This window comes from Wasmannia auropunctata, unplaced genomic scaffold (assembly GCF_000956235.1).
Source record: "Wasmannia auropunctata unplaced genomic scaffold, wasmannia.A_1.0 LD336000.1, whole genome shotgun sequence".
In the NCBI taxonomy this organism is placed as follows: Eukaryota; Metazoa; Arthropoda; class Insecta; order Hymenoptera; family Formicidae; genus Wasmannia; species Wasmannia auropunctata.
In genome coordinates this window covers 347,827-375,636 of record NW_012026890.1, presented here as the reverse complement: position 1 = coordinate 375,636, position 27,810 = coordinate 347,827, and the positions used below count along the sequence as shown (strand labels likewise).

At 33.8% G+C, this 27,810-nt stretch overlaps 4 protein-coding genes, 1 long non-coding RNA gene and 4 other non-coding genes across 17 annotated transcripts in view; 6 read left to right on the top strand and 3 right to left on the bottom strand.

The window, feature by feature from the left end:
* The first annotated feature begins 17 nt into the window (after positions 1-17).
* On the top strand, positions 18-10,553 carry LOC105453267 (aromatic-L-amino-acid decarboxylase-like). 4 transcript variants are annotated; one of them, XM_011695062.1, is made up of 13 exons: positions 18-130; positions 353-484; positions 1,269-1,417; positions 3,564-3,808; positions 3,991-4,116; positions 6,889-7,124; positions 7,553-7,786; positions 8,315-8,444; positions 8,654-8,914; positions 9,125-9,242; positions 9,381-9,471; positions 9,572-9,772; positions 10,036-10,553. In XM_011695062.1, the coding sequence occupies exons 6-13, from the start codon at positions 6,924-6,926 to the stop codon at positions 10,333-10,335; spliced, it is 1,536 nt and encodes a 511-aa protein (XP_011693364.1). In that variant the 5' UTR covers positions 18-130; positions 353-484; positions 1,269-1,417; positions 3,564-3,808; positions 3,991-4,116; positions 6,889-6,923; the 3' UTR covers positions 10,336-10,553. The 4 variants fall into 4 exon arrangements, with proteins under 4 accessions (XP_011693364.1, XP_011693363.1, XP_011693365.1 ...); XM_011695061.1 differs by lacking the exons at positions 18-130; positions 353-484; positions 1,269-1,417; positions 3,564-3,808; positions 3,991-4,116 and adding an exon at positions 6,143-6,275; XM_011695063.1 differs by lacking the exons at positions 18-130; positions 353-484; positions 1,269-1,417; positions 3,564-3,808; positions 3,991-4,116 and adding an exon at positions 6,143-6,364.
* Positions 1,283-1,355, top strand: Trnaa-agc. Its single transcript has one exon. It is a non-coding gene; the product is annotated as a tRNA-Ala (tRNA).
* Positions 1,671-1,744, top strand: Trnat-agu. The gene has a single exon. It is a non-coding gene; the product is annotated as a tRNA-Thr (tRNA).
* Positions 3,639-3,710, bottom strand: Trnap-agg. The gene has a single exon. It is a non-coding gene; the product is annotated as a tRNA-Pro (tRNA).
* Positions 4,302-4,373, top strand: Trnap-cgg. Its single transcript has one exon. It is a non-coding gene; the product is annotated as a tRNA-Pro (tRNA).
* Positions 10,554-11,802: 1,249 nt separating the features above from the next.
* On the top strand, positions 11,803-15,718 carry LOC105453265 (peroxisomal N(1)-acetyl-spermine/spermidine oxidase). Its single transcript, XM_011695060.1, has 7 exons — positions 11,803-11,977; positions 12,140-12,361; positions 12,638-12,988; positions 13,193-13,384; positions 13,788-14,113; positions 14,207-14,485; positions 15,412-15,718. Exons 1-7 carry the CDS (start codon positions 11,925-11,927, stop codon positions 15,633-15,635), a joined length of 1,647 nt encoding a protein of 548 aa, XP_011693362.1. The 5' UTR covers positions 11,803-11,924; the 3' UTR covers positions 15,636-15,718.
* Positions 15,719-16,800: 1,082 nt separating this feature from the next.
* On the top strand, positions 16,801-20,386 carry LOC105453264 (F-box/SPRY domain-containing protein 1). The gene is made up of 4 exons (XM_011695059.1): positions 16,801-17,190; positions 17,763-18,036; positions 18,176-18,266; positions 18,447-20,386. Exons 1-4 carry the CDS (start codon positions 16,802-16,804, stop codon positions 18,539-18,541), a joined length of 849 nt encoding a protein of 282 aa, XP_011693361.1. The 5' UTR covers position 16,801; the 3' UTR covers positions 18,542-20,386.
* Positions 20,387-20,515: 129 nt separating this feature from the next.
* LOC105453263 lies at positions 20,516-24,225 on the bottom strand. The gene is made up of 2 exons (XR_974843.1): positions 21,342-24,225; positions 20,516-21,056 (listed from the first exon to the last, which is right to left on the bottom strand). It is a non-coding gene; the product is annotated as an uncharacterized LOC105453263 (long non-coding RNA).
* A 52-nt stretch (positions 24,226-24,277) lies between these two features.
* LOC105453262 (transmembrane protein 164) overlaps positions 24,278-27,810 on the bottom strand; it is a 4,873-nt gene continuing 1,340 nt past the window's right edge. The window contains exons 1-7 of one of the 6 annotated variants that reach the window (XR_974842.1): positions 27,317-27,480; positions 26,281-26,637; positions 26,051-26,167; positions 25,886-25,964; positions 25,714-25,814; positions 25,274-25,626; positions 24,278-25,106 (exon numbers count right to left, since the gene is read on the bottom strand). Coding sequence is in view for 5 of the 6 variants with exons in the window: in XM_011695054.1 (XP_011693356.1) it covers positions 25,342-25,626; positions 25,714-25,814; positions 25,886-25,964; positions 26,051-26,167; positions 26,281-26,598 (900 nt within the window). In the remaining variant the exon portion in view is untranslated. The other 5 variants (XM_011695054.1, XM_011695055.1, XM_011695057.1 and 2 more) reach the window with 5 other exon arrangements.

The following is a 27,810-nucleotide window of genomic DNA, read 5'->3' as shown; positions in this document are numbered from 1 at the left end:
ACCTGGTCGACGACATCGACTTGCTTGACGCTTGTTGTTATTCCCTTCCCGACATCCCCGTTTTTCATCTTGATCTTACCGGTTTTAGCATAACCGACAACCCACGACAACCTCGTTTGGCTGTCGTTTGGTAGGTATTTCACGATGAATTATTTTTAGTATATGTAGTTATTGTCCAGCAAATCGCCGTAATCGCGACAAGTGTATGTATAATCGTGTCAAATAATTTCGAGTACAACTTAATTTTATGCAATAAATTTGTTTTCTTAAATTTGATTCTGAGGAGATGCCTCTTGGAAACTTATATAAATTATTATATTCTGTCTTCCGCATATAGAAAATTATGTTTCAGAAATTAAGCAAATTTTGCTGAAATAAATATCAGTCGAAGTTATAACAGCGGAACGATGAGCGATCTACTGTGATACTGTCGGAACCTTGAAACTGTCCCCGTCCTGTTACAAGGAAAACTCGGGAATAAATGGTAATAAAAGTAACACGGCGTCACACGAGGATCCAATTTTCTGCCGCTACCGCGAATTTCCTCACCTAGCTTATCCCATTCTTGTGAATTACTGGATGTGCTGACTGCGCACCGAGAAAGTCTTTGCTAAAATTTCATTTCCCCTAACCTTTACAATTCGATACGACGAAAGTGACGTAATTAACATATATATATATATATATATATAAAATAGCTGTAAAGATTTATATATATATATATACCTATATATTAGTCTTTTATACATTGCAGCTATTTAATATGTATATCTAAAAGATACAGATTTTTTTCTGTGCTTTTTTTTCAATTTCATTTGACTCTTCCCAATATGTTATTTATTACTCGTTTTAATAATTAAATTGCCGATACGTCTCAGAATGTACATTTTTGCAATTTAAATTTTTTTAAATATAAATTATCGATTTTTGTTCTATCTTTCTTTCTATCATATAAAATTCTTATCATATAAAAACATAAATAATCTGTAATAAATAAAAATAAGGCTCATGTTAACATTTAGTTAAAATATTGTTCAAATTGATTAACAATCAGATAGAAATCTTTTTTATAATATTTTGGACGTAAATTTTCCTGCTTAAAAATTTTTCAATTCTTAATCGTGCTTGTTTGAAATTTCAAAAATGTTTAGATATTTTCTCAGCTTTTTTTTAGCTTTGTTTCAATTAATACAAAATATGCCATGTATATGTAGTGAACATTTTTATATTTTTAATGAAACCTTATAGTTGATATTACGTTATTACAGATCCAATTCTCGACGGGGGCGTAGCTCAGATGGTAGAGCGCTCGCTTAGCATGCGAGAGGTACCGGGATCGATACCCGGCGCCTCCAAGATGTCCTTTTTTTACTCTTTTGGCCAACAAATTATTATAACGAAAAAGGAAAGCATGCAGGTATTGAAAAAGATATTTATGCAAATTTTTTTTTAATCTGTTCTCTTTTACACGAAAATATTTTTTGCTGCTTTTTTATTGATAAAATTTTACCAATCGATATTGTTGAAAACACTTATTAGAATTAATGTGATATAATTTGGAGTAGATTGATTCCTTAATAAATGATTTAAAGATTTTTATTTTATATATTATTATTGTAAAATCACGTGTTAAGTTTTTCTGTGTTCCAATAACGTTCTCGTCTCACGTAGGCGCCGTGGCTTAGTTGGTTAAAGCGCCTGTCTAGTAAACAGGAGATCGAGGGTTCGAATCCCTCCGGGGCCTCAATCCCGTGGTTATTGGGATAAAGGAGACTTTTTTTTTTTATTCATCTTGAGATGTTTGTATTAATCTTTCTATTTCTACATGAGAAATACGCATTGAGTACGTTATTTGCGTTTATTATTTTTACTTGTATTTTAGACTTACTTTGTATTAATCATTTATTGCAAACATAAACTTGCTAAAAAAAATAAGAAACGATGTTGAAAGAAATCATAAATTCGCAGTAATATCACAAATAATTCACAGCAATATCCTTGTACACAGGTTATAAATTTTTAATGTCTAAAAATTAAATACTATAAGAATAATAATATAATAATTATCACGTAATTATTACAATTATCAAGTACTTAATTATTATAGTAAATTAAATAATAATTGATCATAGAAGAGATTATCATAAGAAGATCATAAAAAGATTACGTTAATGATTCCGAAGTTTTTCTATTATAATCAGAAAATATAATGATGTGATTAATATACATATATAGTTATTTAATATGTAAAATTTAACTTTTAAGGAAATGATTTTAAATGATTTAAAGTCACATTGAAAATTTAATTACTGCTTTGCATTGATTAACGCTTAAATATAACGGTAAAATCTAACTCATAGCATTAAGAAAAAATTGACCATGACAATCGTTTCTCATTTCATTCATGGCCACATTTTATATTTGGCTCTAAAAATGTTGCATTTTATGCAGACAATCTCGCGGTAGCTTTATTGAATACAGCTAGAGAATTCTAATGAGCATAGTAGAGGTAAAGCACATATTGACATGCGAATATGTCACGCGATATGCACAAAATAAATTTAAAATTGAATATATATTACAATAATTGTACTTTTTACAATCATGCTACTTATATTTTTTACGTTTTATTAGATCTTTATTATCTAATTAGATTATGAACTTACGTAATCGCATTTACTGGCTTAAAAAACACAACTGTGAACGAAGTGATTGTCATGATCAAACCTTGACGAAGGAAAAAGTGGAGGACTATTTTAATGTTACCAGAAATAATCGTGTTTCAAACTGATAAAAACTTTGGATATTAAATAGTTACATATATAAGTCATTTGATCGCTGTATTTCAATTCTTTTTATTCACTGATTAATTACTTTACTCTAGACCCTATTGAAATTATTATTTGTATATAACTTTTGCATATTGTTTTACTTATAAATATATTTAACAGCTTAAATAGTTAAGTTCACATTTTTTTCAAAAGAAGCAATTTTTTTGTCTGACTTTTAATTTAAATTTAATCTTTTTGTCTTTATTTTTAACAATTTCCTTTTCTATTTCTAATCTTTCTTCTCGTGGCTCAAGATACAGTTACCAGTAACATAATACATTATGCAATAGTTACTTAACTTAATAGAGAAAAAAGAATTGAGGTAGTCTCAAGTAGTCTTAAACAGAGAATTTGAAAGTGACACAAGATACAGCAATCTTCGTCTGCTTTCTATTTGTATTGCTCTTCTACTTTCTATTTGTGAATAGAAATTAATCTTCGATTCTTGGCTCTTGCAATATCATAATAAATTATAATCTAAAATTATTAGGTCTAAATATTTAAGTCTAATTAAACATTTTTACGAAATTAATATATAATTATTTTAATTTTCTCGAATATAGAACAATGCAAGTTCAAAAGGAATACAACATTTGTTGTTTTGATCTCGTTTGGCGCGACAAAAATTAATCTAAACGACGTGATTTAATCTATCAACTTGGAAACTGGAGAAAGAACTTAAAACTTATATTCATCAATCATGGAATGTGATGTGTCATAACTCTTTTCCAGCAAACTGCCAAACTGAAAGTCGTGAAAGTGGGTCGCCGAGAAACCAGTTGGAATTAACGAGAAAAAAAAAATTATGGGCTCGTCCGGGATTTGAACCCGGGACCTCTCGCACCCTAAGCGAGAATCATACCCCTAGACCAACGAGCCACTTCGAGAACTTGTTGCTCCTAAAACGGTTGACCACTCGGACAGTCAAATATCGGTCAATCAAATGTACGTGACTCTCGTTCCATTCACATACAAAGGTAGGTTAAAACCATTATAGATATTTAAATTTATTTTCAAGTTTCTTATCTGAAGGTCTCTAAATATATATAAATTAAGACTCTCAAATATCTAATAAGTCCAAAAGTCTAACAGATTGAAAATGAAAATTGGAGCTACGGTTTAATATAACATAAAATATTAAATATCGCTACTTTTTCAGAAAGCATATTCAAAGATAAAAATGCCAGATAACGTGACGACAGGAGACCAGAAGATCTTCCTAACAATAAAGGAAAAGCGCACGGCGAAGGATAATGAAGGACAAAAAATGGATACACGCAGAAAGGTAACAAATGTTAAAACGATATTCGATATTCAAACTGAAGACAGCTAATGTCGTGCACGTAACTACTTTAAAAGAGTGCATTAAATATTTTTATTGGATAATGAATAACTCCTTCATCTCTTAATCTCGTTTAACTTTGTGATTACGACCATGTGGGAAGATCAAGAATGAAAAAGTTTTCATGAGGCTCGTTGGTCTAGGGGTATGATTCTCGCTTCGGGTGCGAGAGGTCCCGGGTTCAAATCCCGGACGAGCCCACCAATTCTTTCTTTTTGCACTTTACTATTGCTGTGAGAGTCAACGACATTTATGCGGATTGCTCCGAATCGTGACGTAGGGAAGGGAAAAATTAAATAGAACGGATTTCCTTTTATATTATTGATGCTCATATAACGATACGCTCATGAATTAAAACTATAAGTATTAAAACTATAATTAAAACTATAATTATAATTAACTATAATTAATTAACTAATTAATATAATTATATTAATGTAAATAATAAACTATAATTATAATTAACTATAATTAAAATTAACTATAATTAAAACTATAAGTATTACAATTAAAACTATAAGTATAAATAATTAGTTTACATTGGATAGTAATTGGAAAACATCATAAATCGACAGAAATCGATTGTATACTGTCTTAAATCCGGACAAAGTTCCCGTTTTTGAAATAAGAAAAAGAAGAATAAATATTTAAAAAAAGGCATTATCGGTCATTTCTCTCGATCTGTTTTATGAAAGAGCAACTTAACGTGCAATCAGCACGAAGATATACAAATCATAGGGCTTGGCTTATATTATAGTGAAACAAGATCTCTTCTATTGCACTAATGCTCTACTCTTACTGCTTTGGAAAAGAGAAACAAAAAAGTATAAATTTAAAGTATACAATTAAGAGCAAACATTTCGGGGCAATTTCGAGCTGATTTACGGGAATAAAAAAAAATTTCTTGGACATATTTACATTGGCTTGATTAATTATTTCATGACACTATTTCAGTTACGTTTAACTTGTAGTATCTCCGAATTTCTATTAAACTGTTAATGATTTGCGGTTATATACATTGTAAGTAAGGATTCAGATGCTGGACATATTAATTACATTTAATGACATTTATGACATTTGATGTGTTTCTTGTTAATTTACGCATTTTAATTAGTTGATTCTTGGTATCTCGATGTGTTTCTTCTCGATTGGATATTTCAGAATCTCGTTACAATCAGAAAAAAATATATTTTAAATTAAAAATAAAGACTAATATATATAATATATAATTAAGAAATCCGTCATAATAAATACAATGGCACACAATTTAATTAATAGAAATAAAACTAAACTACTGATATTATTTTTATGTACCGTTCAATTAGAATCGCAGAATTTGAAGAGTTGTTTAATTAAAGAAAGATATATTCGGTTGAAGCGGAGGAACGTTTTCAGAGCACTAGAGAAGAAGAATCTCTTCCGCGCTCGACAAATTTGGTGTGCGATTACGGAGAAAGCAAGTGAAAGTTTTCTGGGTGGCGGTATTTAACGTTAGAGAACGGTATTCGACTGAAAACACTTCCGAATCATCCATCGGCTCGCGCGTTCATCTCGAGTCGTACGCGGATACGACCGATTGCATTTTTCTCGCGTATCACATTGTGTCGATAGTGATAACGAGACACGAGTCTCGGATCCAAGTGAAAGATCACTGTTAGACGACGATGTTTACGGTGCATACAAAGTGAAATTTTCGCTGTTCCGTGTAACACGTGACGCGAATGATCGTAGAGGTACGAGTTTGACAGCGGATCGTATGAATGGAAGTAAAACGAACGTCTAGGAAAATAAAAATATTTATCGTGTAGTAAATGTAATAAGACAGGCACGTGATAAGAGAGTGATAGATATTATATTATAATGTATGTTATAATGTAAGCGTAAACAGGTACACGCGACAATCATGCCGAAAGGAAGTGATCGACCCGACAGCCGAAAGGCAAAGCGGAAAACAAGTCAGTCGGTCTTAGGTTGTCATTCCGTGCACACCCGAAATACATGAGCAATTCAAGATCATCACTAGTTCTCTTTCTCAACCTTCCTACAATCGTGAAAATAGAACGAAAAACGCGAAGGAAAATTTCATCGGATTCCCATGCTTTGTAGAAGAAATTTTTCTCTTTCGCTAGCTGCTTTTAGCAGTTAAATCAATTGTTGTTATAACAGTATCGCTCATGACATAATATCTAGTGTAGGGAATTCTGTGTGATTGTTAATTTTTATTAAAAATGTAAAAAACGACTACGTGCCGTTATATTTGTAATACATAAAATGAAAATAGTGGCATGGATTGAATTGCGCAGTTTTGAATTTTACGCTAAAGTTGTTAAGCACAATGCGGCAAATTGCTATCTCGAGAACAATTTGTAGCTTTTTTTCTTTAATAATTATTTGCTATTTTTAAAATTAGAATATTAAAAAATAAGCTAATATGACATTAAGTGTGTACAAGGTCTTAAAACTGTTTTTGCGCAAATTAACAATTGCGAAGTTTTACCTTGACTTAAAACTAATCTTGATAGCGCGATCGTAAAATTTGCAGCAATGCGTATATACCGTTATATAAATAGTTCACAAAGTAGCAGTTTGCCGCATTCTGCTTAAGCTCAATTTTAGCGTAAAACTTAAAGCTACAGTTCAATCGCTTTATTCCACTATTTTTATTTTACATAAAATTTTCATTAAAAAACGAATTCTTTCAATTCTTCGTTACAGTACGATTGCGTCGCGTGCTCTTGAATTCAGAAAATATGGACACGTCGGAATTCGTGGAATTTGCCAAAGCGACTATTGACTATGTGGCGGATTACACCGAGACTTTGAGAAGCAGAAACGTATTGCCGAATGTGGAACCGGGTTATCTCAGTAAGTTATTGCCGCAAGAAGCGCCGGAAAAATCGGAGAAATGGCAGGAGATACTCAAAGACGTGGAGCAATATATTATGCCAGGGGTAAATTTTAAACAATTTTTTAATTCTTTTTTAACTATAGAAGATATTACATCACATTAAAACTTGCATATTATAGGAAATTTTAATATTTAGTAGAGTTATATTAATAAAAATATGATTCTCTATTCAGAAATAGTAAAGAAAAAAAATTCATTTTTTTAAATATATAATTAGAAATAAAAAAAATATATAATAAAATTTAATAAATAAAGAATAAACGCTATCTATTCTATGCTGCTTAAAATTAATACATCTAATTTGTTATATCTTTTGCAGTTTTTTTTTTTTTTTTTACTATGTAACTTATTTTGCCCGTATTCAAAATAAATTTTCTCAATATCTCAAAATTAATGCTAAAAATTTCTTTTTTAAATTTCTTTTTTCTAAAAAAAATGATGAGTTTTTGTCATTTTCATCAATATGTGCAGATAACACATTGGAACTCGCCGCATTTTCACGCGTATTTTCCAACGGCTAATTCTTATCCGGCTATCGTCGCTGAAATTTTGAGCTGCGCGATTGGGTGCATCGGTTTCAACTGGATAGCATCTCCAGCTTGCACCGAGCTCGAGGTTATTACGTGCAATTGGCTTGGGCGGCTGTTAGGGCTTCCCAACGAATTTTTGAATAGTAGCAATGGAACAGGTGGAGGAGTCATTCAGGTAATTGCAGCTGTATAATTATTAATTACCTAACTTTATTAACATACTAACATATAATTATACATAAATCATTGTTTTAATGTATTTAATATTGTGTATTAACATTTAAAAAATTAAATTATATTTCAATTAGTTTATATATATAGGGTGTCCTAAAATTCGCGAATCAAAATATTATAGCAAGAAATTCTTCGAAAAATTAAGTAAAAAAGTTGTTTGTAAATTTTTATTTGAAGCAGTAGTTTTTGAGATGAGGAGTTCAAATTTAGCCAAATATAAAATACGCGCTTGAAGTGCGCGACCACTTACACTATCAACGCACTCATGGACAGTTTCCGTTTAACTGTATATATAAATCTATAATTGGCTAAATTTAAACTCTTATATTTCAAAAACTATTGCTTAAAATAAAAATTTATAAATAACTTTTTTACTTAATTTTTCGGAGACTTTCTTGCTATGATATTTTGTTTGCGAATTTCGGAACATCCTGTATGTAATAATTTTATTAATCACTAATAATTCTAGGGGTCTGCAAGTGAATGTACATTCATATGTCTATTAGCTGCGAAAGAGCACACAACGCGTCGAATGAAACGTCTTCATCCAGAGTTAGACGAGGATTACATCAAATCTAAACTGGTCGCATATACTTCTAGTGAGTATTAATAAAAATAAAAAAAATTTTTGAAGTACGAAAATATATTACACGATAAAATATTTATTTATTAAACATATGTGGAGAAAGTTCAATACAAATTTGCGTATTTATTGATTTATATTAAACCCGAAATATTAAATATTTACATCTTTATGCTAATTCTGCATAAAATATTTGCATAAATATGTTTTTCTGTAAATTCTCAGATCAATCTAATTCTTCAGTCGAGAAGGCAGGAATTTTAGGATCAATGCCAATGAGATTGCTATCGGTGGACGACAAGTGCTCTCTGCGCGGAGAAACTTTGAAGAAAGCGGTAGAGGAAGATTTGGAGAAAGGCCTTATACCGTGTTACGTCGTCGCTACTTTAGGAACTACTGGCACCTGCGCCTTCGACAATATCGACGAGATAGGACCAATATGCGAAGAATATAATTTATGGTTGCATATTGACGCTGCTTATGCGGGTAAATATAATGCAATTCGTCTCTTTTTTTTTTTATTAACTTTCTATCTGTGTCTTGTATACTCGATGTAATTAATGAGAAAAAATATTGAATTTGCGTTAGTCGATTAAATACCGGTCGATTAATTACTAAGATTATACATACTTGCTCGTCATTGATCATTATATTATCACGACGAAATTCGTTAATTTATTAATTGTATTGATTCAGGTGCAGCGTTCGTTTGTCCGGAATTCCGTCATTTGATGTCCGGCGTTCAGTACGCGGATTCCTTTAACGTGAACGCGCACAAGTGGTTACTCACGAATTTCGATGCTTCAGTGATGTGGTATGTTATATCAAAATAGTTTATAATCAAATGTTTAAGTAAATTTCTCTTAATAAATCTTTTTATAATAGCATTTTCCTCACATTTTTCATTTCTGTAATAAGTAAATATACACCAAATCTCTTATTTTATTTTCAGGGTAAAAGACTCGAGACGACTTATAGAAGCGTTCAGTGTTAACAGAATATATCTCGCACACGATAATGAAGGACTTGTACCGGATTATAGGGTAAGATTTTGTAAATTTTGCCAACATATTTTTGTTGAACTAATTTCTAACAATAAAAAATATAATAAAGTGATCTTCATTCTTGTAATTTTTGTAACAGAATTGGCAGATAGCGTTGGGCCGGCGTTTTCGTTCCTTAAAATTGTGGTTTGTCATGCGCATTTACGGTGTGCAAGGACTTCAGGAGCATATTAGAAACACCATAAAACTAGCGAAACTTTTCGAGACGTACGTTAGGTCGGATGACAGGTTCGAAATAGTCACCGAAGTCGTTATGGGTCTTGTCTGTTTCCGTATCAAGGTATGTTTCTTCTAAATTTTTCTTTTATCGTAAATTAAAAATGACTCTTAATCATAGATTGTCTATTTTCTTTCTAATTATAAATTTGTTTCTATTTAACTCGGATAATTAATCATAAATTTATTTCTACCTACTCGAGTAATTAATCACTTATGATATAATATTAGAATCTCTTTTTTTTATCTGTATTATACCTTTCATTCGGATGGTTAACAGATTTATTTCAAAGATTTTTGCACTTAAAAGATTATTTCTTTTTTCAGGGTGATAACAGTTTAACAAAAGAGCTCTTAGATCGTCTGCAGGCTAGAAAACAAATTTATCTCGTCGTCGGTACGTATCGACATAAACTTGTCGCCAGATTCGTCGTGTGCAGTCGATTATGTCGGGAAGAAGACATCGCTTTCTCGTGGAATGAAATAAGTAGTCAGACAACAGAAATTTTGCGAAAGAATCTTCATCAAGAATCGGTCAATAATATCGTGAAATCGACAGACGATATTGCGACAAGGATAGAAAGTTTGAATTTAAAGACAAAGGAAATTTCGCAGAAAATATCGTAACGATCGTATCTTTGTGCCTTTCCTCTGTAAAATTGCGCGATCAATTAATTATAGTATTATATTATTATTTCTTGTGGCTTCGGTTTTTTTAAATTTTTATGTATGCAAAATCTGCATCAATATACTACTTTAATAATGTAGTGTCTAAAGATTAATTATTATTTTTTAGTATTTTTTTTCGTTATATTTTATGTTTTAGCATTCTATTGTCTAATTCATTGTACATGTTTTTTTTTTATTAAGGGGTTAGTATACCCTGACAAGATAAAAAACAAGCTAATTTTTAGGAATTTTTTTCTGGCAAAATATAAATAATATATGAAATCCGTTTAAACCATTATCTTTATTATAAATTTAAGTGTCCAAATAAATTTTTTGATAAAAAAAAATTAAAATTCCCACTGTAGGGCTCCATGTAGCGCAAGACCATTTTTTTTTTTACGGTGTACTTGAAATCTCCCGTCAGTGTAATCTCAGACAAAAAAAAATACGGTCATAATCTACAATGTATTGTCTCTCGTCTGACGGAGAATTTTGTCGTTTCACCATTTTGGCGTCGAAAAAAAGGTGAAACGACAAAATTCTCCGTCAGACGAGAGACAATACATTGTAGATTATGACCATATTTTTTTTTGTCTGAGATTACACTGACGGGAGATTTCAAGTACACCGTAAAAAAAACGGTCTTGCCCTACAGTGGGAATTTTAATTTTTTTTTTACCAAAAAATTTATTTGGACACTTGAATTTATAATAAAGATAATGGTTTAAACAGATTTTATGTATTATTCATATTTTGCCAGAAAAAAATTCCTAAAAATTAGCTTGTTTTTTATCTCGTCAGGGTATACTAACCCCTTAAGAACATTACTATTTTTCATTTGATAATTTATAGCGAAAATATAAATTTAATCAAATAGAATAAATTAATTTAAGTGATTACGTTTTTGTTAAATTTCCTAAAGATATAAGAAACTGCGAGAAAAGTGCCAATTATATATAACTTTTCTTTTCTAAGAGAGCTAGATAAGTAAACTGTTCTGTAACCCTAAAAAAGTTCTTAATGAACATATATATACATACATAAAATATTTATTATATAGTTTTTCATCATTGCCCAACATTTCTGTAACTTCCTTCTTTTTCCTTGCTGAAATTGATTGCGGGCTAATTATCACTAATATTATAAATTTCAAGTTTTATAGAGCTGATTGTTCCATTTTCGAACAAACTATACAATAATTTATCTAATGGATAAATGTCAGGCCAATATCGTTGGTTGTACAGGCATTTATCCGTTGCATAAATTATCACATAGTTTATCGGAAGGTGAAACAATCGGCCCTTAGTAATTTGAATCATAATTAAAAATGTTAAAATATTACGAGCTATGCGTCGCTCGATAAATTCAAAGGATAACAAAACAACAGCAGACGGTCAAAATGATCGAAGTTGTTTGTTTATGAATGACATGTCTTTCTCATAGCAACCCACGTCTAAATTATATACGTTTTAAATTTCCGTGCAATTAATATAATGAACTTTTTATAAATTTATTGATTTTATAATACCATATATACAATCAATGAAATGCTCTTGAGATCTAAGATATCATCCTGGAAGCTGCAGCGATTTTTCACAAGGTATGTGAGAATTAGTCAATCGTCAAATGAGATTATACAGTTTTTTTTTGCTGAAAATCGTGCTTTTTGACCTATTAGCTAATGAAATTGGATGTCACTACTTTCAATCAAAAGATAACTAATTAACTGAATGATAAATTGATGATCTCGCGCGTGTTGCAGATTATTCTCATCAGACAAAGGTGGAGGAAGTAAGAAAAATATACCAGAATGTGCGAAAGCGGCAAAATTCGAAACATGCCAGCTGGATCCCTGTATGCTAGATCCATGCAAGCCAGAACCAACTGTCGTGATCGTAGGAGCCGGCATGGCCGGACTGTCGGCAGCACATCGATTGGCTCAGTGTGGCCTCCATAACTTTACAGTTTTGGAGGCGACAGACAGGTAATTTTGAATAAAATTGAAATCAGCATTAAGAATTAAATATTAAATCTAAATATAAAATCCTAAACGTTAAACTAAAGTTCTTAAAATATTGTATTATCTTAATAAATGTTATATCTCGAAGTAAATAATTTTAAGTTTAACCGTGTTGCTTTAATGTTAAATTATTTTAACACACTTTATCAGTTCCAATCCCTAAAAATATAATAAGACTTATATCGTCGTGAAATTTCGCTTATTTTGCACAAGCTAATTATAATGCACTTCTAATTCCAGACCGGGTGGACGGATCCACTCGTGCTGGCTGGGCGACGTGGTGGCGGAAATGGGTGCCACGTGGATCGAGGGTGGCTGCGTGGCGAACCCGGTGTACACCCTGGCGGCGCAGGAGGGTCTACTGAAGACGCCGCTTCTCAGGCCGAATCCGAGTCACGGGCTCTTCTGCACCAGCGACGGTAGGGCCATCGATTTCCCGGTCAGCATCGCGGCGTATCACACCTTCCGGCAGATCGAGCAGCAGGCGGCGGCCCTCTTCGCCCTTGGCTGCGGCCGTGCCCACGGTACGTTGCTGAATTTTATGGGCATCAGAATTCAGCAGGAGCTCCACAATTTCCCGGAGGAGCAACGGTACAGTTGTCCAGGTCTCAACCGCAATTAAGCCATATCGGTAGCGATGTAAGGAGTTTGCTTGGGCGGGCCAGACGCGAGTGTGGGAGTTTCCCCTGTTCGCTAAAGTACAACCGTTACATCGCTGCGACTAATCACGACTCAACCACGACTTCGCTCCTATGGTCGAAAATGATGAATTTGGATGATTCGCGTGATTCGCAGATATGATGCCGCGAGGGTGATGTACGGCCTGACGAATTGCTTGAGATGTCGATGCGGAGATGATCTCTCGCTCGTCTCAGCCGATCAGTTCGGCAGCTACATCGAGGTCCCCGGTGGAAATATCAGGGTACCCTTGGGATACGTTGGCGTGCTGGCCCCCTTGCTTCGACATCTACCTAGTTGTTCCGTCAAGTTCGTAGAAAAGCGTGCCTAACTCTTTTATACTTCATCGATTTATCTTTATTTCTTTACGAAAAAATAAGATTAAATTAAATTAAATGTCTTAAACAAGATATAAAAAAGAATTATACGAAAATTGAATTTGTCATGTAATTGAGCTTAGAATATTGATTGGCTATATCTAGATTTGGTAGTCGCACGAGAAAAAATAAATAAAAAATGAGCTTTTACAGGATGTAATTTTGTAGAAGAATGATTTTCTAAAGCCATATGTCTAAATGACAGACTACGATAATATTTAATGTTATAAGAAAACTTTTCTCTTATTTAAATCGATTGGTTTTAATTGTTAAGACCTTAAACTTAAACCATCTGTTTGTTAAAGGGTGCCTATGTGAAATTTAATGTTTTCAAGGTACTGCAAACCAGTCAGTTGCATTCGGTGGGGCGCGGTGAACGACGCGTGTCCGCGAGCTATCGTCAAGTGCAGCGACGGCGACGAGTTCCCCGCTGATTACGTGATCGTAACCGTTTCGCTTGGCGTCTTGAAAAATCAACACGCGAACTTGTTCCTACCGGGATTACCCGCCGAAAAGGTCGAGGCTATCAGCAAGCTCGGATATGGAAACGTCAACAAAATCTTCCTCGAATACGCGAGACCGTTCTGGGTCTGGCGAGAGGGTGCCATCAAGTTGGCCTGGTCCGCTGAAGAACTCGCGGATAGATGCGATTGGGTGAAAGGTTGTCACTCACGATTACCTAACGTTACGATGTAAAATTGCTTAAAAAAAAAAAAAAAATCGACGAATTAAAGTTCTCGCGCGTTTTACATAGGTGTGGCAAACATCGAGGAACTGCCCAATTCTCAACATGTGCTCTGCGCCTGTGTGTGCGGACGCGAGGCCACGGACATGGAACTGTGCCCCGACGAGGAGGTGGTGGAGTCGATGACGTCGGTTCTACGTCGATTCACCGGCGACCCGACGTTACCTTATCCGGCACACATTCTCAGGAGCAAGTGGGGCATGGACCAGTACTTCGCCGGAGCCTACAGTTACATGACGATGGACAGCACCATCGGTCACCAGTGTGATCTGGCTAGTCCACTACCGGGTATCCCCAAATTTTATTTATTCATTTATTTGGAATTTTATTCTAAATATTATTAATTACTTCAACAAATACATTAAAAGGAGCTGTTACGCTCCTCCTTTCCTGGACTTCTAATATTCAGAGATCCTGATATAAATAGATAAATATATCTATTTATTTAATCATTTATTTGGAATTTTATTCCAAATATTATTAATTCCTTTGCCAAATACATTAAAAAGAGCTGTTACGCTCTTCCTTTCCTGGACTTCTAATATTCAGAGATCTTGATATAAATAGATAAATATATCTATTTATTTAGTCATTTATTTGGAATTTTATTCAAATATTAATTCCTTCGCCAAATACATTAAAAGGAGCTGTTACGCTCCTCCTTTCCTGGACTTCTAATATTCAGAGATCCTGATATAAATAGATAAATATATCTATTTATTTATTCATTTATTTGGAATTTTATTCAAATATTATTAATTCCTTCGCCAAATACATTAGAAAGAGCTGTTACGCTCTTCCTTTCCCGGACTTCTAATATTCAGAGATCCTGATATAAATAGATAAATATATCTATTTATTTATTCATTTATTTGGAATTTTATTCCAAATGTTATTAATTCCTTCGCCAAATACATTAAAAAGAGCTGTTACGCTCCTCCTTTCCTGGACTTCTAATATTCAGAGATCCTGATATAAATAGATATATTTTTATAGATATATTTATCTATTTATATCAAGATCTCTGAATATTAGAAGTCCAGAAAAGGAGGAGCGTAACAGCTCCTTTTAATGTATTTGACGAAGGAATTAATAATATTTGGAATAAAATTCCAAATAAATGAATAAATAATATATTATGTCAGACATTATTAACAATTTCATTGGTTCGTTCAGTTTCTTCAATTTTGTAACGTTATAATATTATTTTCCAGACTCTTGCGAAGCGATACCTCCCATACTCTTATTCGCGGGCGAGGCTACTATACCGGGGCATTACAGTACGGTGCATGGTGCAAGGCTCAGCGGCATTCGTGAGGCGGAAAGAATCATTCAATTAACAAAACAATGCAAAGGTCCGCCAAAAAAAAAGTGGTCGTTCAGTGATCTCGTAATCCGATCACAATCAGTGATTACGTGCGTGAATTTCGTTGTGTGACATATATATTACAATGATATCATTGTAATATACATTACAAATCTTGTACTTCGTACAGATACTAATAAAATGATCTATATGGATGGCCTTCTTGTTCGTGAACAGGAAAGATACATTCGCCTCTTAGTTCTAATTAAATTTCCGATTTTAAATTAATCTGAGCTCTCTCGGTCGAAGTCGTCTTGACACGTATGAGTGCGCAAAATATCTAGGATACGTTAATATCCTAGCAATAAAATATATCAAATTATTTCCCAGTAAACGGAATAATGGATTAAAATATATATATTTTTTAAATTGAAATTTTTTAAATAAATTAAAATGGATTGGCCTTTATAGAAACGCATTCATTTCCATGAAGGCCAATCCACTTCAAATCATTTTTAATTCATAATTTGAAATTTTAATCCATTTCCGTTTAGTGGATTTAGATCAATAATACAATAATTATACTGTATTAAGATATACATATATATATAGGTAATTATTTAGATTAGTAATTCTAAAAAATCGATCAAATTATACTCATTCAAATAACCCATTAGATATGCATTATTAATCACGTATAGCTGGCGTTAAAAAAAAACGGCAAAATTTCTGCTTAAGATAAATTAAAATTTAAATGATAAGAAAATGTGTATAATGCTATATATATGCTTGTGCAGTGGCAATTTCAATTCTGAGTGAAAAAGCAAATGGCATTCCACCTAAATGTTTTTTTTATCTAGAAAATTAAAACTGGCTTTTAAAAAGACTTTTCAAGAGCGACTGTAATTCGCTCACGTTATCTCAAAACGTATGCTTCATTTTTGCGAAACCAGCTGTTCGTGACATATGCGATACCCGCAAATTATAACGATCGATAAATAATTATGTCTCAATTATATTTAACCTTGTACGACAAGGGGCATTGTCTGAAGTCAAGCATTCGTCTTTGCTCCAACGATTTCAATCTCCGATTTTAAATTAAAATTTAATCAGGAGCCTCGATCCTGAATCCCGTCACGAGCTTATCCCAGGGGCCAGGATGCTCGTTAATATCCCGAATTACACATCATAAATACATTCCCTAGAATCGGGGGCTGCTGCTGCTGCGCCTGTGGAACAGCCGCAAGTCAAGCCAGGCATGGACGTCGGCAGTGGTCGGTGCTCGCCCGCCGTCTAACATGCGCGTAGTCCGTGACGTACGGGACGGTGTTTTCTGTGCCTCCGCATATGTTTACGCTCGTTTCCTCCACCCGCGAGACGGACCCGGCAAAATGGGCGATATAGCGCCTGATCATGTTTTAGAGGTGATATTCTCGTATCTGGACCTGCACACGCTGAGGAACTGCTCGCTGGTGTGCAAGCGATGGTACCAGTTCCTCAACGACGAGAACAACGACGTGTGGCGGATGCACTGCATACGAAAGCTGGCCCAGGAGGCCCTCAGCTCCGACCTGTTGTCGTCGGTGCCCACGTACAAGTCGAAGCTCCGCGCGTTCTATCACGCGTGGAACCCGAACGACTGCTCGCGGAACATTTTCATTAAGCCCAACGGATTCACCCTGCACAGGTTGGTGCGCGGCCGGACGTTGGTCCTCCCTCCCCCCCTCCCGCGCGCGCGTCATCGCCACGTCGCGGAAGGGGGTTGCCTTTTAAACGCAGGACACATTTCGCCGGAGCGATTCTCTCGTACCGGCACGTACAATCCAAGTATCGCTTCCCGTCGTACAATCACAGTCAGCTGTCAATCGACGTGGCTGCGAGATTCACGAATTTCCTTTTTTGTGAGATGGTGCAGTTTGGGGGGATTTTTTTTTTTTTTTTAGAAGCGTTGAAGGAGCTGCACAGCTGAGCTCGCTTGATCTCTGCGAGAGAGATCAGTATATGTCACATAACGAGTGCTTTCCATTTAGCTGACACAAGCTGGAAACATAAATATCGTTTTGTCTTTGTTACCTGCTAAACGCCTAAGGAGGATAGAATGACGTTTTGTGTCGACTTGTTGTCCACTAAGTGGAAAGCTCCCAAATGCAATCCCTCGGGACCGGTGAAAATTTGTGTACAATACAGTAGAGGCATGTGGAAGTAATCTGACGAATGCAGTATCCAAAATGTCTCGCATCAGTTACCGTATCATTGCAGAAACCCCGTAGCGCAGAGTACGGACGCGTGTAGAGGCAAGATAGGCTTCCGGCACGGGCGCCACGCCTGGGAGGTCATCTGGGAAGGACCGTTGGGTACGGTAGCGGTGATAGGAATAGCCACTAAGGAAGCGCCCCTGCTGTGTCACGGATACGTAGCGTTGCTCGGCTCCAACGAGCATTCCTGGGGCTGGAACCTCGTCGACAACCATTTGCTACACAACGGAGATCCGCAGGGGAATTATCCTTTACTCAACAACGCTCCAAAATATCAGGTAACGCGTCCGTCGCGAATTTCATCCGTGATAATAAAGCTGAGTGCCCTTGTCACACTTTTGTATTCGTTCCTCGACACTTGTCGCGCGCGCGGCTTCGTCAGAAATATTCCTAACGTTTGTAAATTTTTATTTACAGGTTGGGGAAAGGATTAGAGTAATTTTGGATTGTGATGATAATACGTTGTCTTTCGAGAAGAATTACGAGTTTCTGGGTGTAGCTTTTAGAGGTATGACATTTTATCTACCTTTTTTTACATTTTTGATATTTACATATCATTTATTTACTGTCATTAATAAGTGTCTAAAGTTTGAGACAATTATATCATTTCCTTCTTTTATTTTCCATATCATTCCTTGAGATTTTAAAACACAAATGCAAGTCCTTTACGAGTCACTTTGATAAACAGGGTTACCAGATAAGAGATTATACCCATCAGTATCTGCGGTTTACGGAAATACAGAAGTATCCATGGTATACTTAGGACCACCATTGGATGGCTAACACATTACATTTAAAAAAAAAAACATATCCTCAAAAAGCTCGTTTGAGGCTGTACAATGCATTCTTAATGCCAAGTTATCTGCAGTATACCAATATTGTCTACGTTTAAGTAGAGAAAGCACACAACAACAAACTGTGTACAATATTTACGGAAAATGTGTGCCTGTAGATTACTTGGTCAATATTGTAAATAATAGACATTTTATTTTACTTAAACAACTTACGGCAAAATTTTACGTGCATTTAATTAGAACAATTAAATCAATCATTCGATTGGTATAATTGTACGTGTTATACATGGAAGTTTTAAGTAATACCAGTTCTCAAATAATTTGATATAATTTTGTGAAAATGTTATATTGATTTTTATTGAAATATTTCTGTTAAATATCATCATACGAAATAAATTCTGCTATGTCCAAATAAAATTGGGAATCAATAATCTACATATATATACATTTGTACATACATATACATATATGAACTTAATGCTTCCATGTAATATTATTTTTATTTTTATTATTTATGTGTAAAGACAAGATGTGCGCAATGTTTTCTATTAATTTATAATATCTTATTTTCAAGAAGGATTTCTTTCAAAAAGGATTCCATTCTAATGTCCTTAAATAATTGTTATAATTAATATTTAAATACTTTTCAACTTGTTTGCATTTATTTCTTTGTATTTTATATAGTAATCTCAGGACACTTGTTAATAATTCCTTTTTATTGATAGAATTAATAATTGTTATATCCTTCCTGAATATTCATATTCTTTTTAATATGCATAACTTTGTAAATGATGCATCACCAGCCAAAGGAAAAAATACAATAAGAAAATCTCTTATTTTTTTATAAATCAGCGTATGATTTGCTTATTTCTTGATCTGATGATTTAATGTTATCATCTTTATATGTAGAAAAAATTAAGAATTTTAATCATAAATTATTTTATTTATATCATATTTATTTTATAATCGAACAAAAAGTGGCATTCAAAAACGATCCTTCATGTAATAGTATACAGGGTGTCCCACTTCAAGTGTTCATTGCGTATAGCTACATTATTTTTTTTGTACGAGATTAAATCGTGAAAATAAATTATGTAGCGTAATAAAATCAAATAGAGTCAATGGCTGTTGCAAGATCTCGTTCAACAGACGTGAAAATCATTCACATCTAAATAAATAACTCAATTGTACATTTTCAGTTTTCAAAATAAAAGATAGGGATCCATACATGATTTCTTTGAAAACGAAAGGAGAAAGAAAAAAAATTCAATAGCCATTTAGCATTGCTTTCTCTCTCTCATCCGATGTACTTTTCCTCATGTATATTTTTAAACATCCTCACGTCTTATATCAAAGCGATATGAGTTAGATTCTAAGTCGTCGTATATTAGATTCTACGTTGCTACTGAAAATATCATTTTAATATCTTGTGTATATGCTGTATAAATTTGTATGCCACTATTGTGGATGAATGAATAGCACAAAGGAGAGACAACTGCATTAAAAAAAATTTTAAAGCCTGTCCTTTTCATTCATCGTCTAGTGAATTTTTACGTTGACGACATATATTTATATACATATATAAATATGAAGGATTGTATATTACAATCTATATATTTATAAATAATTCTGTTTTTAATGTAAGATTGAATACTGATGATTAGAGTGAACTAGGTGTGTGATCAGTAAGACGATTATTTATAATGTACATATTTATTATAGCGATTGCGTTTGCCGTATGTAGTGTTCGTGAATTAGTTTTTCTAAACTTTTGTACAGAACCGTGTACATAGTGATTATAAATATTTGGGAAATAAACTTTATTTCGTATGTACCTCCGTTGGTTCTGTTCGTCAAGTTCATCAGCCTATACTCATATCCCATTTCGTTGCATTTCAATCGTTGATCTAACCGGGTTTGTGGGTTACACGAATCTTTATTATATAAATAAAAGAAACACAGCTAGACCCAGACGAATTCTTTATTCATTTTACCCAAAATCTTACAATGTTTTTCACAACTCGAATGCTAGTGACGGTGTAACGATGTTACACGTATGCCTATCTCAGATATCTGAGAGTACCTGAATTATTAACTCGTAGAGAGAGATTACCATGGCGATACACCAAAATCAAAAGCCTGCCTTTACAAATGATGTACTGATGCTAAACGTTGAAAACTCTCCCCCGCTCTTTTCCTATCTTTTCGCGCGGAGAAACAGCTTTCGAATGCAGAGTTTTACAAATTTCCAAAGTGCGAATGTGTTGTTTAATCTCGTTAAATAGGCGCGGTTAGGTGTTTGATGAGAGCAATATTTATACAGTGATCAAGAAACATAGTTAACAACAATACTAATATTCTCACTGTGCAAATTTGTATGCAGTCCATTAGAACGCGGCCAATGTTGGGTATTTACGTGTGCGTGTGTAATATAAATTATTATTTAACATGTAATCTAAATGAACGAATAGAAAGCAGCGACTTCGTCTATCTTTATACAAAGAGTATCCCACCAATGTCGTCCTTTTATTTTAAAAAGTAGTAAAAGTAACTATCTCAACTTAATTAATTTGTATTAATACCGCTATTTTAACGCTTATCAAGCGCAAAGTATTAAAGTAAAATCTACTGAAAGTTAACTTGGAAAATTTTTCATTTTCTTCTACTTACATTTCTAGCAACTAATTAGTTCTAATTCTCTTTTATTTCTAATTCTTTATAACTGAAACCTACGAACGTCTCGATTAGAAATGAATGTTCGAGGGACAATGGTGAGACACTCTGCACATGTGTATGAATATTTTATACATTTCAGTTTATATATAGGCTGTGCGTAAATAGCCAACATTGATGAAACGAAGAGTTAATCTTCATATTTCTCTTTTCAATTTTTTCTTCTAATTACAATTTGATTGAAAAAATTACTAGTAAACCATTTAATATTTTATGTACTACGGAATGTATTGAATCACCTTTTTTCTTATAAATAGAATAATTCAGCCAAATATTCTGTTAAAATAAAACTCCACTGATTCCTTAAGCTTTCTGTGTGTCACGCAGAGAAGATTTCTATCTTTGTCTGAATATACAATTCGCCATGGAACGCAAAGTGTAATATGCGAATGTTTGCCAGAATGTCATTTCACATATTCGGTTTTATCGACATTATTTACAAGTTGTACGTCTCTACGTTGAGAATAAGAAGTAATGTATCTTTTTGTACAGAATATGTATAAAGGCAACGCGCGCGAAGTATATCCATGTACAAAATCGTGAACAATTTACTGGCAACGCATTTTGCACAAGCCAGGTATTCGTACAATACCGTTATATAAATGAGGCTGAAACTGACGGAAAATTCATCCTCGATCAATTGTTTAGAATAAAAATCTAAATGATAGTAACAATAACAAAGACGGACGCAGTGGATGTTTCCAATTAAAAAATAAGTATGCAAGATAAATGTCATGGTACATATATAGGTATGCGTTTTACACATTGTTATTCTTACATACATATATATATAATTATTCTTCATCCATAGTACAAGCTATACAAACAACGAAACTGCAAACTTATTTCGCGTCGCGTATTAGCAAAATATAGATTGATTCTTAAAAATAACATTGCAAGTACCATGTGGAATCTGTCAGAAACTCATTTAAGTAGAAGACTACGCAATCACATATTTTTACTTCTAAACAGTACTAAAACTATTAACACAATTACCATTAGCGAGACTATGAAAATATCTTATCTAACAAATCAAATTCAAATCTTCGATATGAAATGCCCGAACATGTCACTACTCTACAAGTTTCCTTAATTTAATTTTTGTTATACTCTCCTTTTTTTTCAGACAACAATAATTGCATTCAGGCAAATTATGAGAGTAAATGAGGTATATATCTCGATAAGTGAGAAAAAGTTTCTCCGCATAAATTGTTTATTATAATAATCTAGTTAGGCAAATCTTACAGTTGCATGTCATGTCAACATATAAATAAAATAAAAAATTAAGTAACAAAACTAACTGTTTAAATACCATCTAAGCTGCTGAATAAATTTTATCAAAAATAGAATGAACAAAATATATCTATATAAATAAACAAGACAGTTTGCTATCGTAATTTTACATCCTTTCGAAACGCATGTGAATTTAATGTATTGTTATACCTTAATAAATAAAAAATTTTATATTATATATTGCAATTATTTTATGGTAACAATAAAAAAATTTGTTTTTTAATTCGACTAGTTTATAAGTAACCAATGAAAAGTATTTACTTAGGTAGTGGTAATTTTTATATTACTTTTCAAAAACTAAATGCAATCTCTGTGTACAAGGATATATATATATTTTCATTTTTATTAAAATATTCGCAACAACCTAATCAATCGCATTAATTTAAATACTGATCTTTTCACAGTATCTTACACAGTTTCTATTCTCTCTTCGAAAGAATCCCTTCACGCGATTAGGCCATTTTAATAAAAAATACTATAATAGTATTTTTATAGTACCATGCCAAAAGACACCCTTATTTCTTACTAGTTTAATTTGCGAAATGCTACTACCTAATGCAAGAATTGGAATATTCTCGTGCAAGAGTTATGATCATTCTACTTTTAACCTAACTGTAAGATTTAGTATGTCATTTGTGGTATATTTAATATTCCACAAAGATACCTAATCAAACTCTCTTATATATTTAAATTACAAGATCACCAAGATTAGATTTTTCTATATCGTTATTACAAGTCAATTCTATATAGTGTCACTAATATATTATTATCAATATTATTACATAGATATTGATAACATAAATTCTCTGTACTATCAAGCCGTTTTCATCGAAAAATAAGTTTCTTTCTTTAATGGCAGCTTACTGAAATTACGGAACTTTATAAGTTTTTTTTTGTTTTCGTTCTAATTCTGTACAACAACATAGGCCGTTCTATTTTTAATATGCGGCAATGTTTACAGAACTGATTATCATACAAAAATCGTTTTCATACGATGTTCTAAAGATGTTCTATTTGACAGGACGTAAAATGGACGTTAGCTTTTATTCATGTGAGAGCACTATTTTCATGAATCTTTTAATTTCTTGTCTGGACGAAAGCATTAATTTATAATCTGCGCGTTTATCCATTTATCACATAACATGCTATACATATCGCAAAAAGCGAATTCTAAATTCTAAGATTTTCTCGCTATGTTATGTCAATGAGGATATATTTCCGCATGCGAAAATTCGTATAGTATAAGATTAAATATATAGTATAGGAACTGTCATATAAAAATATTTCCATTATACACGACTAGTTTCGCAAATAGAGTCGTGGATTTATCAAAATAAGAGCATCGTATATATGGCACAAAATGCTCAGCTCTTTACGGCCTCCAGATTATTAATGTTTTAAACCTAAGAGATGATTCCTGTGGCCCAAAATACTTACACTACATGCATATATGCATTTCTAAACTGCGAAAGTTCGCGAAGTTTCACGATTTGCCTTCCAAAGTGGGCAGTATTATGATCATGAACTTTTTTTCAACAAACTCACTCCGAGTCCTGATAATATAAGCTTGACGATAAAAATATAAAAACATCGGCTATGATAATTTCTTAAAATTGTTCTAAACATTAAAGATTAAAAAAAAAAAGAAGTTTAAAAATGTCATGATTTTTTTTAACAATTAAATGTCTAGAAATTATTAAAACTTCTGAATATAAATTTCTCATTAAAATCACCTTACAAGAAAATTTGTTCTTCCAAAATAAAAATAAAACACATTAACGAATTAATGAGTTGTTGACTTTAATAAGTTAAAGCAAGTAAAGCTTCTTTTATTTTATTGTGTCGTTAGGACAACTGGCCTGTTTTAGTGTATCTCAGACCGTGCTACTAAGAAGATTCACTGTGAAACCTCGTGAACTTTCGCTGCCTACCTATAACGTATGATACATAGATAAAATATTGCAGTTTCGTTATTTGAATATCTTCACTTCTATTGCGCAAGTAAAAACGAATATAAAAACGCATAAGATGGTTTTTTTTTTAACAACGCGTTTTTATCTAATAAAAGATGCAATTATATTTTTAACCACTGTTAGTTACTGAACGTCAGCTTAAGCCTCTCTTTGAGATTCTTAATCTATGCACAGCGTTAGGCATGATAAGCATCTGGACAGAAATTTATATTTCAAATTGACTATTCTTATCGTTTGGTATCATGGACTAACGAATTAAAACTAATATGATCACAACGATTGTACCAAGATTAAAGTTATCTATTTGGTATATCTTGCGTATGTATATATGTGTGAGAGTTTAATTCTCGAAAAATAAAAGTCTCTTTAAATATTTCTCAAATAAAAGTTTTTAGTAAAAATATGCTGATCGTTTGTAGTTGCGAACTGCAAATACAATTAATTGTTAAACCTGGTAGAAGTCAGTTTTTCCTATCTCCCATTTTTTAAGCTTCCCTGTAGACCATATTTAGAAGATGACACAACAGACATAATTATTAAAGTCTATGTCTCAGTCTGCAAGGAAGAAAAACCTGATGTTCTTACGTACCTACACAATCTACGATAGGACTAATATCTGCGCGATTACTAACGCAAATGCACATTATGTAAAAATATTACAAACCCATAAGTATCATTTCTCGAATAAACCTTTGACGCTGCAATACTAAATGTATACTCACTCAATCAAGACGAGGTGTGTTGAAAACACATAAAGACAATAATAGTTTCCTCTTCTCTTCCTCCGAAATTAATCGAAATGCGTATGGCCGTTCCCTGAGGTGTTAGACTCTTCGTGTAACTTCTCGTTCTGCTCGTATGTACAATTCTTCTTTGGAATAGCGCACTCCAGCGACGGCTTAACCCTAGTCAGCGGAAACTTGGTTAGGAAAAAGTTGGAACCGTAACAGAACAGCTTGCACAGAATGGGACATAGTATTAGCTGATGAGTCACTGCCCATATTCGATAGTTTTGACCTTCAAACGGATCCAAGACAGCTGCGCACAACATATGACTAAGATTCACCTGTACAGGCTGCAAAAATAACGAATAATAATTGCAAGATAGATTTTTCAGAGGATCACGCCTCCGTGACGGCATTCAGATAACAAGGCAACGAACCAAGGCAACACTTTGAAGAATCCAAAAGTGATATCCTGCGTTAAGGCCGTAACTGAGGATTGACCAGCTCATATCGGATAAGGGCTCAATGTTATATACACCTAATGGAAAGAATAGCAAAGTCGTTATCCATCATCCGCTGTTATCCCATTATTCGAGCACAGATAATTACCTCCAATCCTCAACAAATAATACGGTATTACTAGCATCAAACCGTGCTGAATATAGTACATTGCTTTGTCTGCAAATATCTAAAAAAAAAAATTCATTTGTTATTCATTTTCATTAAAGTTTTGCTCAACAACATGTTATTGTCGCAACATTTATTGTCACTTACAATCCGAGACTCTGTCTCTGGAAATAGATAAGCTAATACCGGCCCATTCAACAGATTCAGATGTATCCTGAAGATAGCAGTGACTGTTGGACTAGGATCCGCAGCCAGTAAATACAACTGTTTTGTAACAGAGAGAACATATAAATATAGTAAAAATGTTTAGCTCAAACGTGAGAAGAGATTAGGTCTACCTTTGACAATTGCATCGACACGATGTGGCACAAACTTACCTGTAATGCCGTCGTAATGTGACATGGATTTAACAGATATATAACAGTCCTGCTGGTAAACTTAAAGCCGATCTCCATCCCCAGGACTAGCGACATCACAATCAGCAGGACTCGCCTGCCGACACGGTCCTGGCCAACGTAGGCCAGCTTCCTCGGCAAAGTTACTCGCTTGAGGCCCCATACGATGAAGGATATAATAAATACGGATATAAACAGGGTTTCTATTATCCGTCGCTTCAGCGTCAGGTAATTCGCACATTCCGGACCGACGTTGCGCGGTATGGAGCTGTTCACCCCATCGTACGCCCACTCGAACATCGTCCTAAATTAAATTAACTTCGTTTCGGGAATCGGGAACTGAAACAGAACAGGAATCGTTCCGTAAGTCGTCCAGTTTATATACCAGTCGCGATGACGAGAATTTTCCATTCGTATCGAGTCCGTGACACGATGAGGAAAAAATATTGAAATTATGGGCACGCCCAACTAATAGAATCAAGATACTGATTTTTGCTTATTTAACGCCAATAAAATGGGATTACAAAGCGGTTTTTAATCGCGAGTACTGCGTCGCTGCTGGTTAAGTTCACAAATTACCACTACCGGTCACGATAAGATATTCAAACGTAGACTTGACGGAGAAAAAAATATTGAAGACACGCGCAACTACTGGAATAAAAAGATGCAGGTTTTTTGCTCGATGAAAAAAGATTACGAAACAATTTTTATTCACGATCACCGCGGCTAAAGTCCACAAGTCTCCGCGACCACCAGTCGCGATGAGGGAAAATGCTCGAACGACGACTCGACGGAGGGAAAAAATATTGAAACGGGCACGCCGAATTAATGGAATGAAGATACGGATTTCCGCTTAATGTAAAAAGAGAACGGGATTACGAGGGCCGTTTCAAATTCACTGCGTTGCGGCTTAAGTGAGTCGAGCAAGGTTAGAGACGGAGAAAGCCAACGGGACGTATGATGCTTTATTGATCTCGGTGTCGAATTGTCAGTCGTTCGGCATGCACGATCGCGGTACCTAAAATAAAAGCTGTCCGCCGCAACGGGATCCGTATTTGAGTAACAGTGCCCTGCACTAAAAACCAAAACAATTAACAATACCGGAATGTCAATAGACTTTAGTCGCGAGTTCGAAACCCCCCCTCCCGCGACACGAACATCGATTGGCTGGCAGGCACTGCTGGCCACAGATTATCCAAGCAAATAGATTAGCAACTCCCCACGTTTGCCTTGGAACCACTTGGAACAGTGTTTTGAACGCCACCTGGGCGAATATACGTAACAAACTAATATTCAATATGGCTACATCTAAAGCCGGTATCAGACTACGCATTGGAGATTGAGATTAAGATTGAGATTAAGATTGAAATTGAAGATTGTACAATCACATTACAGATTGTGATCTGCATTGCAATTGACAATATTGCTGCGTTCAGCAAACAAAGCAGCTCGGTTTATATACATATTTGCATATATTATTAAGATAATTTACTAAATTTTGTTCATAACAAT

What these genes read in the sequence shown, in the direction of transcription:
- LOC105453267 (XM_011695061.1), top strand. An exon ending in CAGGTGGAGGAGTCATTCAG is followed by an intron (nt 7,787 to 8,314) that starts GTAATTGCAGCT and finishes TAATAATTCTAG; the next exon opens with GGGTCTGCAAGTGAATGTAC. An exon ending in TATTGACGCTGCTTATGCGG is followed by an intron (nt 8,915 to 9,124) that starts GTAAATATAATG and finishes GTATTGATTCAG; the next exon opens with GTGCAGCGTTCGTTTGTCCG.
- LOC105453265 (XM_011695060.1), top strand. Translation starts at nt 11,925, where the DNA reads ATGCTCTTGAGATCTAAGATATCATCCTGGAAGCTGCAGCGATTTTTC. An exon ending in AATTTCCCGGAGGAGCAACG is followed by an intron (nt 12,989 to 13,192) that starts GTACAGTTGTCC and finishes CGTGATTCGCAG; the next exon opens with ATATGATGCCGCGAGGGTGA. An exon ending in CTACCTAGTTGTTCCGTCAA is followed by an intron (nt 13,385 to 13,787) that starts GTTCGTAGAAAA and finishes AATGTTTTCAAG; the next exon opens with GTACTGCAAACCAGTCAGTT.
- LOC105453264 (XM_011695059.1), top strand. Translation starts at nt 16,802, where the DNA reads ATGCGCGTAGTCCGTGACGTACGGGACGGTGTTTTCTGTGCCTCCGCA. An exon ending in ACAACGCTCCAAAATATCAG is followed by an intron (nt 18,037 to 18,175) that starts GTAACGCGTCCG and finishes TTTTATTTACAG; the next exon opens with GTTGGGGAAAGGATTAGAGT. An exon ending in TCTGGGTGTAGCTTTTAGAG is followed by an intron (nt 18,267 to 18,446) that starts GTATGACATTTT and finishes TTTGATAAACAG; the next exon opens with GGTTACCAGATAAGAGATTA.